The sequence below is a fragment of the Periplaneta americana genome, chromosome 1 (assembly GCF_040183065.1).
Source record: "Periplaneta americana isolate PAMFEO1 chromosome 1, P.americana_PAMFEO1_priV1, whole genome shotgun sequence".
NCBI classification, from domain to species: Eukaryota; Metazoa; Arthropoda; class Insecta; order Blattodea; family Blattidae; genus Periplaneta; species Periplaneta americana.
This window is the reverse complement of record NC_091117.1, coordinates 207,067,287-207,079,923: the sequence shown is the minus strand read 5'-3', so window position 1 is coordinate 207,079,923 and position 12,637 is coordinate 207,067,287. Positions and strand designations below refer to the sequence as shown.

The window sequence follows — 12,637 nt, the reverse complement described above, 5'->3', positions numbered from 1 at the left end:
GTCGTTATTTCCTGGATCCCCTTCGTATTTATAAAAGTTTCCTATAAGTAGAGCTAGAATTTTTATTTAGTATTCATATAGTAAAAATGTATTAAAATATGTATTTAAATATATAGGCTCATAAAAATATACTGGGTGGCATACAAAAAAGTAGCCTGCATATCATTTGAATGAATATGATATTTAATAGCTGGAAATGCCATTATATTATCGTATTGTGTAAACAGCTGCAACCATGGTCACTTTTATGCAGTAATTGATAGTTGGCAGTCTTCTGTCAACAGCTTATTTCATTACATTACTCGAATCACATGTTTCTATTGAACATACAAAGAAATAATTTATTACAGTTGTATGAACACTTTTTGATAATAAAATTAAAATTAATATAATCAGTTAAAAACCAGACATGTTTCGGAGGAATGCTCCTCCATCTTCAGTGGCAATACCACGACTGCAAAAATAAAATGAGTATGTGAGAAGATCGTACATAATACTAAGAATTACAAAAATACTACAACTGTAATAAATTATTTCTTTGTATGTATAATATCTCATTTATGAACACTGTTGAATTTGACCTTACTTGTGTAAATTCACATGTTTCTGTTCGCATTCTACAAGATGACTTACTCGACAGAAGAAAGAGTGCAAATTGTGGAAGCATTTATATGAGAATGAGTTTGTGTAGGGAAACCCGCAAAATTTCCAGGGGCAAGCCTATATACAGTTATACATTTTAAGCCATATCGTGTAGTGGCAGTGCCTAACAATCGTAAACCTGTAGATTACTACACCTGGCTTCTGAACAGTATCAACACTGGTCTGTTAGACCATTTCCAATACTTTATGAGTGATGAGGCATGATTCCAGCTCTCCGGCTATGTAAATTCACAGACCGTGCGGTACTGGGTAACTGAGAACCCTAACACTGTGCATCAACAGCCACTACATGACTAAAAAATTGGTACCGGTATATTTATTCTATAAGTAATTGATTAACTAGCAGACTTATTAGTGTTAATTATGTAAGTTTGTGTGGCTTACAGCTGTTTCGGTGCTTCATCACATCATCCTCAGAGCTACTAGATCTCGGCATCATCTCGAACTTCTCTGCCTGTTATGTGGGTGCGTTTGATTGTTGAAAGCTGTTGAAATGCGGAGTGAAATAGTGTGTGTGTACTGAAATTGATCTGTGTGTTGAGAATTTGATCGGGGTGTGTTTTAGTTTGTTTGTATATTTCGTATTGTTCTAGTGTGTTGAGTTTTTGGTTCTAACAAACAAACACACTAAAACACACCCCGATCAAATTCTCAACACACAGATCAATTTCAGTATACAGACACTATTTGACTCCACATTTCAACATCTTTCAACAATCAAACGCACCCACATAACAGGCAGAGAAGTTCGAGATGATGCCGAGATCTAGTAGGCTCTGAGGATGGTGTGATAAAGCACCGAAACAGCTGTAAGCCGCACAAACTTACATAATTAACACTAGTAAGTCCGCTAGTTAATGAATTACTTATATTCAAGTGTTAAAAGTAGTGTACGCAAGATTCAAAATGGATTTATTCTTTATTGACCCAGGCCTCCTTTTCATGCACCACCCTGTACAATGTTTTATAGGTAAACAAAATATTTTATTAAGGAAGCAATATTTACTGTATTTACAATGTGATTTTAAAAATTATGGTTTATTTAACGATGCTCACAACTGTCGAGGTTATATCAGCATTGCCAGTGTGCCGGAATTTTGTTCCATAGGAGTTCTTTTACATGTCAGTAAATCTACTGACACGAGCCTGTCGTATTTAAGCACACTTAAATGCCATCAACCTGGGTCGGGATCGAATCCACAACCTCGGCACTGTTATGGGTGTGACAAATATTGAGTTAGATTGACTAAAAGACTTAGGATTATGTCAATTTCTTATCTTGTGGGCAGTTGGAAAACTATGGTATATACCTCTAGTTACCTAGTTGTTGATCTATAATTATGGAATCCATATCTTTTGTCTAAGAAAAAGGAGAGAGGGAACATTAAATGTTATGGTGTGACAAAATTTTCCATTGGCATTGTGCATTCATGTAGTTCATTCAGTAACTCTGCTAATTGGTACCTAGGTTCTGAAAGTATAGGACATTTTTTTTTTCTGTGTCTATAAGATTTTTAGAACAATATTACCTTTTTTAAACTTTAATTTGGGTTTGATCAAGGAGTCACAGAAATATTTATAACATGTTATGGGTGTGACAGAATAGTTAAAATATGAAATTTCAATTATTATTATTTTATCCAAACATATGAAAATACAACTAATTAAAGAAATAAAAGGAAACAAATGCAATCACAAAGTTTTACAGTGAAAATTAACCATTTTCAAACAAAACCGGACTGTCTGCACTTATTCATAACTCTTGGATGTTTCACTTTTTTAACGAAGACAGAATCTTTCTCCATAGATACATCTTCCTTCTTCTCCCAGATCCATGAACTCCCACTATAGCCAACATAGGAAACAAAACCAGTATTGAAATTATCATCAATTAACAAAGTTTAACTGTGTTTTTATGGTAACATGTAGATTTATGCTATATATCCATGTCTCCTGGACTATGTTGCGTATTTTAACATGTGGAAATAGACTTTTTATGGAAAATAATTTTTTTGAGATACAAGACCAGTTTACATAGAATGATGCATCAGTAACTGTAGAAGATTGTTCCTGCTGCCAATTTTAAAACAATAAAAAAATTAATAAAGATTCTAGAAGACAAAGAAAGAACTCATTTAATTAGTCAAGTGTTTGAACATTAATTAAGCAACATAATAGCACATTTCATCAGTAGTACCGGTATTATACATATCCTTAGCACTCTTCATTTTTTCATTGTTGTTGTTTTCTAATGCCAGGCGTTTGATAATAAAGTCATTTGACCTCTTGCACTCCAATATTTTTCAAAGATATTATCATGGCCAGCCACTGAAGCACAGATTTTGAGGTGTTCCGAATCCATTTCTTGGTTTGAGTTGCACAATGGGCAGTTAGGGGACTGATATATTCCAATTCTATGCAGGTGTTTGGCCAAACAATCATGGTCTGTTGCCAATCTAAATGCAGCTACAGACGATTTGCGTGGTAAATTGGGAATTAACTGTGGATTATGATGAAGAGTTGCATTTTTTCCCTTGAGATTGTGTTATCAAATTTGGTTTGTTGAAGTCTAAGTATGTATATTTAATAAATCTTTTCACAGAGTAATATGTAGATTTAGTAACAGGTCTGTAAGTAGCAGTGCTGCCCTTCTTTGCTAGTGCATCCGCATTCTCGCTTCCCAGGATTCCACAATGGGATGGTATCCATTGGAATACAATTCTTTTATTGAGTGATATTAATTGAGAGAGCATTTTAGTTATTTCTGCTATTTGAGATGAAGGTGTGTGTTTAGAGACTATTGATAGAATAGCTGCTTTGGAGTCTGACAATATAACTGCATTTTTAAATTTATTGATGTGGCATAGAAGATTCCTGAGACATTCATTTATTGCAACGATTTCTCCATCAAAACTTGTTGTTCCATATCCAAGAGATCTATAAAGTGAGAAGAGACAGCATGTAACACCTGCACTGGCACCTTGTTCTCTGGAGATCAAGGATCCGTCGGTGTTTTCATTGTTATCATTTATTATTAAAATCAAGATAATAATTGTCGCATATCCACTGGCATAGCTCAGACGGCTCAGATGGTAGGCATGTTTGCCTTTTGATCTCGAGCTGCACTCAGGTGTGGGTTCGAGTCCTGCTTTGACTGATTATCTGATTGGGGTTTTCCGAGATTCCCCATACCTGTAAGGCGAATATCAGGTAATGATATGGCGAATCTCCAGCTTTATTGTGCCAAATACCGTCTCGTAATCATCAATGCCAAAAGTGCTAAATAACCTAGTAGTTGATACAGCATAGTTAAATAACTGACTAAAGAAATTATCACCATCACTGCCAACTGTGGAATAGACAGGGCCACCTAATTAGTATGAAGCTTATAAAGCACGATTTGTTTATGTTTCAGTGCGTGATATTCTGTCAGTCCAACAGTATTCTACCAAAATTTAATCTGAAAATCGAATAACTTATTAGTAATTCATTTACAGCTTTGTTGTGATTCGACTAGTCTGAAGCTTATATTTGAGCCTAAACAGTTTTATTCAAGATTTATGGGTTTTTGCTCAATATATATGTATATATATGTATATATATATATATATTTATTTATTTATTTCATCAATCATTATTCACGTCATGGCAGATTAGATGTATTCCAATTCTTAATCCACCATCACTCTCTATACAAATATAAGAAAAAAATTAATACATTTGAACTTAAAAGTATCCTCTGTTTACAATAATAATACTACTAATAATAATAATGATACAAGTAATAATAATAATCAACTAATAAGTATACCTATTTTATTTAAAACTCCTACTCTTTAAGAATTATTATATTACTTCATTGACTACTTTTCGTAGTTTCTTATCGTGTAACTCCTCAACATTTATAATTCCATCTCCGTTAGAGCTTTGACTTTCTCTTCCCATCTAATTTTAACTCTAAACAGAAATTTTCCTAATTTATACAGATTGCTTGTGTTTAGGTGACCATTCATTTTTTTGTAAGCTACTATAGCGTTTATTTGTAGAAATTTTTTATCCACCCAACTGTTTCTCAAATCATTCGTTGCCTGACACTTTAACGCAATATGCATTGCGTCTTCAGCTAGTCCACACAAAGGACATTTATCCTTCTCTACGTTCCCTCTCTTATTCTTGAGTCTCCAGATACCTAATCTCCACCATGCCATTCCTGTTCTCTCTTCCCTTGAATTTAGTCTAACATATTCTTCCTGTTCCCAAAACTGCTTCACCTCCCTATAGTATTTTAGTGATCCTAGGTCTTTCATATTACTAAAAATATTTTGTCTTGAAATTTCGTTTGCCCTCTCTTTTACTATTCTTCCAATAGTTTTCGTGTTTATAGACCCTAGTTCTTTTTGCTCAATATTATCATAGATGTGAAAACTTTCAAAATTTCGGAGCATTGCATTAACAACCTCATCATCAGGAAAGACTTAAAGGAAGAAGAGCTTATCTGTTGGATCTGTTAGCATAAGCTACTCTTTGGGACTGGACGTAATTGAGAAGAATCATAGTATTTTAGTAGGGAGAGAAAATGAGATGATGTAGAAACCAGACTTGAAGAGCTGTAAAACAATGCCTAATAGGAAAATATCTCTATCATTCAAAGACAGTTTCAGTTAATAGAGAAATAGGTTGCATTTAAATTTTCGTCATTTTCCAATTCAAAATTAAGAACTTATTCACTCAAATTCACTGATACATCTTTTCAATAATATTTCATAATGAAAACATTAGGTTACATATTTGAAAATTGGATAGTTCTGGAACTGGTTCACCTTCTCCATCATATCACATTAGTAGATGTTTCCAAATAGCTTGCACACCACATGACCATTGGAATAGTGACATTTTTTAGAACATTATAGTAAGAAAGGAACTGGCCACCCTAGCCCATTATCTCCTGACCTAGTTGCCTCATAAGTGGTGCCTTCTTGGTAGCACTTGTGAGGTTCAGACGTCTTCAGACAGTTAACTAAACAACAGTAGGGTTTATTATTTTTGGAACATAATTATTGAGTTTTGTGTTATTTAACCTATTCGTTACTCAAAACTATAATTTTACTTCTTTGAAAATAATTTCATTAAGGGGAGAGGATGGTATTTTTGGTGAAAAATGAGTAAATTAAAAAAAAATTCTTTAAAATGCTCTGTGATATATGTGGAATGCATAGCATAATATTTTGTGGGTATTTGTGCCCTTATCAGATGTTGAGACGCTATTTTTTTTTCTTTTTGCGCTATGGATTTTTAAATCACTCGCCTCCTTTTATCAGTTTATGGTAACTTCATTTTTTTGCTACATTGCCAGACAAAAATGGATATAATTTCTGAACTATTAAAGATAAATGCATGATATTTAGAACACACACTCTTTAGACTATTAGGAAACTTTTCTCTGTAACAGAATTTTGTTAATTGATTTCATTTTAAAACTACGTCCGTTTGTTTGCAAGAAAGGAATTCAGAAAAGTGTTATTAAATTTCAATTGTTTATTTTACAAACGTAGGGACCAATATCAACATTCTGTTACAGACAGTTTGTAGAGCATTCTTTTGCAAGTACATTGCAAAAAACTTAATGAATCTACCTTTAAAAATGGTTTAGATATATCGATTTTAGTAAAATCCTGCATTGGATATATTTTTTTTTTTCAAATCTGGGCCCCCAAATAATTTTTTTTCGAAATATTTATTTTTGATTGAGTTTCTACAAGTATGAGCTCTCTACATACCAAAAATTAATATTTTAAACCAAATAGGAAAAAAGTTAAAAAAAATACCATCCTCTCTCCTTAAGTTAAAATTTGCACTTAAAACTGGCACAGTTCACGTGGATATTTCATGCGCTGAAAAGAACAAGTAGCCTGTTCCCACTGTGAGTAATGATAAAAAATGACTTGCAAAATTTGAGTTACTTCTAGCTACAGTGCATCTAATTTAAAACCTTACCATAGCCTTCATAGTAGTTAATGTGTTGTAATTTTAGGTATTTATGCCATTTCGATGCACAGGGCAATATATGAAACATATTTTAGTCATTTCTCTACCTATCTCTACAAATTGAATAAGTAAACAAACTAAAATCTTGGAAACTATTTTCTTCATCACATGGCATAAGCACCCAAAACCTCTATACAGTAATTTTAGTTTATTTTTTGACAGTTGACAAGAATTTTGTAATTAATAATATTGACATTTTGGTGCGCAGTAACATATGCGATAACAGAACGTGGCCGCCGTAAACTACTGCTTGATGGCTACATGTATACACAACAACGTGAAGGACGTAACCATGTCGTATGGCGCTGCTGTGAAAGAACCACTTGTGATGCTAAAATTTGGCAACAGAAACCACCTTCAGAGAAAGTTCTACAGAAGAAGCAACATACCCACCCTCCTGATTGGCAACGTTGGCATAAAACTGCTGTAGCAACTGCAGTTCGTGCTGCCTGTTCACAACTAGCAGACAGAAGTGATGTGGTGACATCAAAGTGACGGAAACATGACACAAGCTTATGACCTACTCACTGATAATTATTTATTCAATGTTTGAGAAAAAATCAGAAAGTATGGTTTCCTAATTTTCAGTTTCTTGTTATTACAAATATAGAGAAAGTATTGTGTTGCTGCAAAAGAATATATAGGCTATACTAACTATTCTCAGAAATATATATCTTCGGTATTCATAATGTAACTAACAGATCTGTCTGTCCTATACATCAAGTTTGCTTCTAGCTGTCCCAAACTTATCCGGTTGTCATTTTTATAGTGCCTCAGAAATGTTTTCACAGAGCTGTTAGGCCAAAAAAAAAAACATGACAGCTCTATTTATTAAATAGTTAAATCCTAATAACTTAAACATATATTATATCCCGCCATCAGAAAGAATAATGGGTGTTACTGCTGTAACAGTACATTTGTGGAGGTTACATTTTTTAGTATATGATTTTAACAAATTTGACATTCGGACCTTTTACATCCGTGCATTTTATAAATGCTCTAGACAATTTATTTCTGTTGGCATTTGTTTTATTGTTTTTTTTTTTAAATACTACTTACTGTCCCGTCGCTCTAATTTCCGGCAGCCAATCGCATTGCAGGTCGGTTACATTTAAATGTGTGCGTCTTGTGATTCGCTGATTCATTTCTTAAGGCTCGATAAATACTTAATATAATCGCCCGCCATATTAGTTCTTTCGTTGGCGTTTGCAGAAAGCACACGAAGACGTTATTTGCCGCACAATTATTTGCTGAATTACATTGCGTTTGATTTATTATCATAGGAGCTACGACATGATAATGTTTAACGGTGTGGCAAATAGATTCCTCGTATGATAGCTCGGCAACATATGAACAAAAATGGCGAACGATACTACCTACCTAGACTTTATAGAGCCTTCACTTTCTAAGACGTAAGCAAAGAGACTGAGTCACGCCGGAAATAACAGCGTCGGGACATTAGGGTCTGAGAACTTCTCACTTTTATGGTTTTTATGCTTCACCTTGTTGAAACTGCATTTGTTTGCCTCGTTTTAACCGTGACAACGCTTTTTAGTTATTTTAAGCATTCTGGTTATTGTATTGTGTTCGTGTTTAGTGAATGATTTTAGATAAGGGCGCAAATCGCCATAGTATCTGACGCGCCCTTTTTAAACCCCACTAACTAACGGTACATTTTTATGTGTATGTATTTATTCACTCTGCAAATGAGCAAATACTCGGTGGCAGTAGTAACTAATTACACTCAATAATGACAATTAATAATACTAATAATAGGCCCCTAATAATTAATGCTAATAATAACAGTAGTATAATAATATTAACAAGGAGCATCCTAAATTAAATGAAGCACGATCACTTAAAATAACATTTAAAGTAAGTTTAATTTGTATCTTAACCCCAAGTTCGAACTAAAACCCACGAGTATGATATGTTCATTCATGCACAAGTGCCTTTCAGCACTACACTCATTTCGCCATCAACTCACTCACTGCACTGGAACTACGACACATTTCACTGATACTATCCTGATTTCACTAACACTTCAAAAACATTTCACTGTTCAAATACTTTGCACTGCCACTATAAACTATAAAATTTCACTGACAGGAACACACTTCTTCAACATTTCAAATAACAAAACATAAATTACACCCTTTAAATAGTGTGCATAATATACTATGGTCTATTAGTAAAGTCCTTAAGCCTATTTTTAAATACATTTTTGGTTGTTGGTAAAGCCTTTAGTAAGTCTGCAGGTAGAGCATTCCAGTCCATGATAGTACGATTGAGAAAAGAAAACTGGTCGTTCCTTAAAGAGTAATTTGGCAGCTGCAACCTATTTTTGATTTCTCTCCAGGCAGGCTCACCTCTGTATGTTTTGAACATTGCACATAATCGAATTCGCGTTCTCCTGTCCTTGAGTGTGTCCCATTTTAATGTCGAATTATTACGACAACGCTGAGAGCCCATTTTTTAATCTTTTCCAGTGTCTTAATATGTTCTAATCTCTAAGGATCCCAACCTGCAGCACCATATTCCATTACTGGACGAACTAGTGACATAAGGAATCTCTTTGGATTTATCAGAGCCTTTTCTTAGTACCCTCATCACAAAGTGTAACGCTCTCCATGGTTTTCCCGCTGTGTCAGTAACGTTCAAAGGAGGCATCTAATGCAAAAGATTGGTATACTGATAAGTGAAAAACTTAATAATAATAATAATAATAATAATAATAATAATAATAATAATAATAATAATAATAATAATAAACAAATTAAGATATTCCTAGGGGAGCTTTCTATTTATTGTCCAATTCCACAATATCCATGTGAGTTCATTGCAGTGCTCCTTGTAGATTTAGTAGTTACCATACTAGCCATTGTATCCAAGGTTTGACTATTCAAACTCAGCTGAGGGCTATGAATTTTAAGGGTGATAAATTTCTTAGAATGGTTTCCTCTGTCAGGAAAAAATGTGCATCTCATATCGCAGATTTACAGTTTATGTTGAATTTCAGTGCTCAGTAATCAGTGATCTCTTCAGTTAAATGTCATTAAATAAAATACTACTAGTACTACTGCTGCTGCTGTTGCTATTGTAACTACTACTACTGCTGCTGTGCTGCTGCTACTACCACTGCTACTACTACTACTACTACTACTACTACCAACCATCACCACCACTGCCTCTGCCACCATTACCACTACTACTGCCACTACTTCCTGAATGAAACAATGAGTCTATATTTTTCTCGCTAATATTTTTGTCCCTATAATTGAAAATCGTCATAGGTTTGAGCGTAGTCTTTTCCATTGTGATGCAGAAATATGTATCTCTTTGTAATTCCGCCTTCTTGCATTATATCGAAAATAAAAAACTTTATAATTGATATCAGAAACTTGTTCATAAAATTATGTAATTATTTTTATGCTCGACCATGCCGAAATGTAGTAATTATACACCTGGTAGCAGTCCTTTAATGCATGTCATTAAAGTACACCTACTCATTAAAGTACAGGTGTTCAGCCAATGAAAAGTCAGCTTTGTACCGTTATAAAACCTCAGCCAATGACAAGTCAGCTTTGTACCGTTATAAAACCGCAAGTATCGATTATTCTCGGATATGCAATCGAAAGAGAATTAGCGAAAAGTCACAGAGGCTGGAAAACCAATACTGTCACAGAAGGTTATGTTCTGTTACTATAATAATTAGCGTTGATTGTAAATAATATTCAAATAAATTCAATTTGTCATCTCGTTTTTCAATGTCTAATTTAATTTCAATGTTATATCAAAGTTAATATTTAGTTTACTCTGTAGGTTCTTATAGGCTATCAAGGTCAATGTGGACATCTGTTCCTCGGAAAAAATCAATACTTTCGCGTCTGCGCACATCTCACAATTTACGAGGTATTGCACAAGGTCAGTTAGATACAAATAAAGTGAATAATTTCAAGTTAGAAATATGGTCGAGCATAAAAAGTCATATGAAACTCGTCTATAATGGTAATTAAGAAGCTCGTATGAAAATTATGAAACGAGCGCAAGCGAGTTTCATAAACATCCATACTCGCTTCTTAATTACTGTCATTATAGGCTCGTTGCATAATGTACTATTAACCACTTGATTATAGGGGAAATAAAATGTCCTCAGTTATATACTGAATAATGAGTAGAACCGACATTGTATTCAAATCATCATCAGTAAATTAAGTGTGAGATGTTAAATTTCCAAAATTATCTTCTGATTTTATCAATATAGCTGTAAATTATGTTATACTGGCATATCAGTATCATCAATTTCATTAGGCGTAGTGAGCTCATATAACTTTGTAGATAATACAACTTACATACACAGTAAAACTCATTACTTACTGTTAGTGATACTTACTCAGCTTGGAAAGTTATCTTTTTCACAGTTTTGTAAGTGATGTGAAAATAGATAAATAATCATTTTTAGGAATTAACAGAGCGTTTTTGTTGAATTTGTCATTTTTTTTATAACCATGCTTTAAATCTGTTACACATTCGGACAAATAATAACAAAGAATAAGGTTTGGGAAGGTGAGTGAATCTTAAATTGGAGGATGTTTGCAGTTGTACTTTAAAATAATTATGTAACCTCTGGATTGAACAGCTGATGTTGTAAAATCATAGGGTATTTGATCTCTTAAGTGTTATGATTCATATTTCTAAATATAGTAAATTTCAAACAAAACGACTTTCTACTAAAACAAAATTTATTTAAGGTGGGTGCTCCTGTTATGGCCATGTTTCTGATATGGCCACCCCCTATTGTGAGTTAGTTAACCAAAAAATCCGCTAAATTGCAACAGCATCCAGTGGAAGGACACCCTGTATGTCACTTGATCGTTTTCCATCCAGTCAGGTTGAGCAATATGGCGTCAGTTGCCTGTTTTGCTGTTTTCATGTGACCTCTTCTTATTTTTCTCTGGTAAGTCTCCTTTGTTTTATACATGTTTTTCAAAGACTTGTTTCATGAAAACCATAGTACTCCATTCAGTTTTTAATGTTCTGTTGATTGGTGTCGTTGATGGCGTATCTTTTACGAGTTGTTCATAATCAAACGATTTTCTTGAAAGCTTACCTGCTCCTGATATGGCCATATCAAATGCACCATGGCCATATCAAGTTCATTTCACTTTTATTTTTTCACCTGACAAATTTACATGCCTCATAGCTGGGATTACGCAAAAATATTGTACAGTATTTTAAGAAAAACAACTTAATTTTTGATAGAAAAACCTGTTTTGACTACACTTTTGAATTATAAAAAAGATTATTAAGTGTCATGTTTATTCATTTTACACCAAAATTATTTAATTTTAGCACAACTGCGTTATCAAACTGAAAACAATCACGATTTGTAGAACATGGAACAAGGGTGGCCATATCATGTGCACATGTTCCTGATATGGCCACTAGGTAGACTTTTGGAATTTGGGACTTTTTGGACAATTAAAGCTATTTTTATGGAGAAAGGAAATTGTTTTAAGAAAGTCCATTACACTGAGAACGAGTAAGAAAAAAGTGGTTTACATTTTTTTTTCAATGGCGGCTAGAAAAATTCTCAAACCTTAGCATGGTCATATCAGGGACACCTACCTTACTTCAGAATATGTATAAGTATGGATGTTTAAATGGGAATATGAAATGATAGAATTGCATACATAGAATGAATGTAAATATATAGAGACATTAAATGCAAAATTATTTGTATATTCTGTCTTAAAGCTATTATATTATACAGTGCATACATTTTACCTTTCGACACTATCATATTTTTTTTAGCACTTCACAATTTCAAATTGTAAAAACTGTCCATTCTACTGTTTATCTCGCGTTCTTTACTCATAACCGAGTACTCAGTGGGGGCCACATGTGGACAGCTGCACCTTCCTCTGTT

The 12,637-nt window shown here is 33.7% G+C and overlaps 1 protein-coding gene across 7 annotated transcripts in view; it reads left to right on the top strand.

The window, feature by feature from the left end:
• The window catches only part of LOC138706671 (modifier of mdg4-like), a 243,974-nt gene that overhangs the window by 162,538 nt on the left and 68,799 nt on the right, over positions 1-12,637 (top strand). Inside the window, exon 6 of one of the 7 annotated variants that reach the window (XM_069836233.1) lies at positions 6,917-9,389. The exons of the other annotated variants lie outside the window; for them this stretch is intronic. Coding sequence (XP_069692334.1) covers positions 6,917-7,203 — 287 coding nt within the window. The 3' untranslated portion in view covers positions 7,204-9,389. Of the gene's footprint in view, positions 1-6,916; positions 9,390-12,637 lie in introns of those variants that run through there. 7 annotated transcript variants of the gene reach the window in all.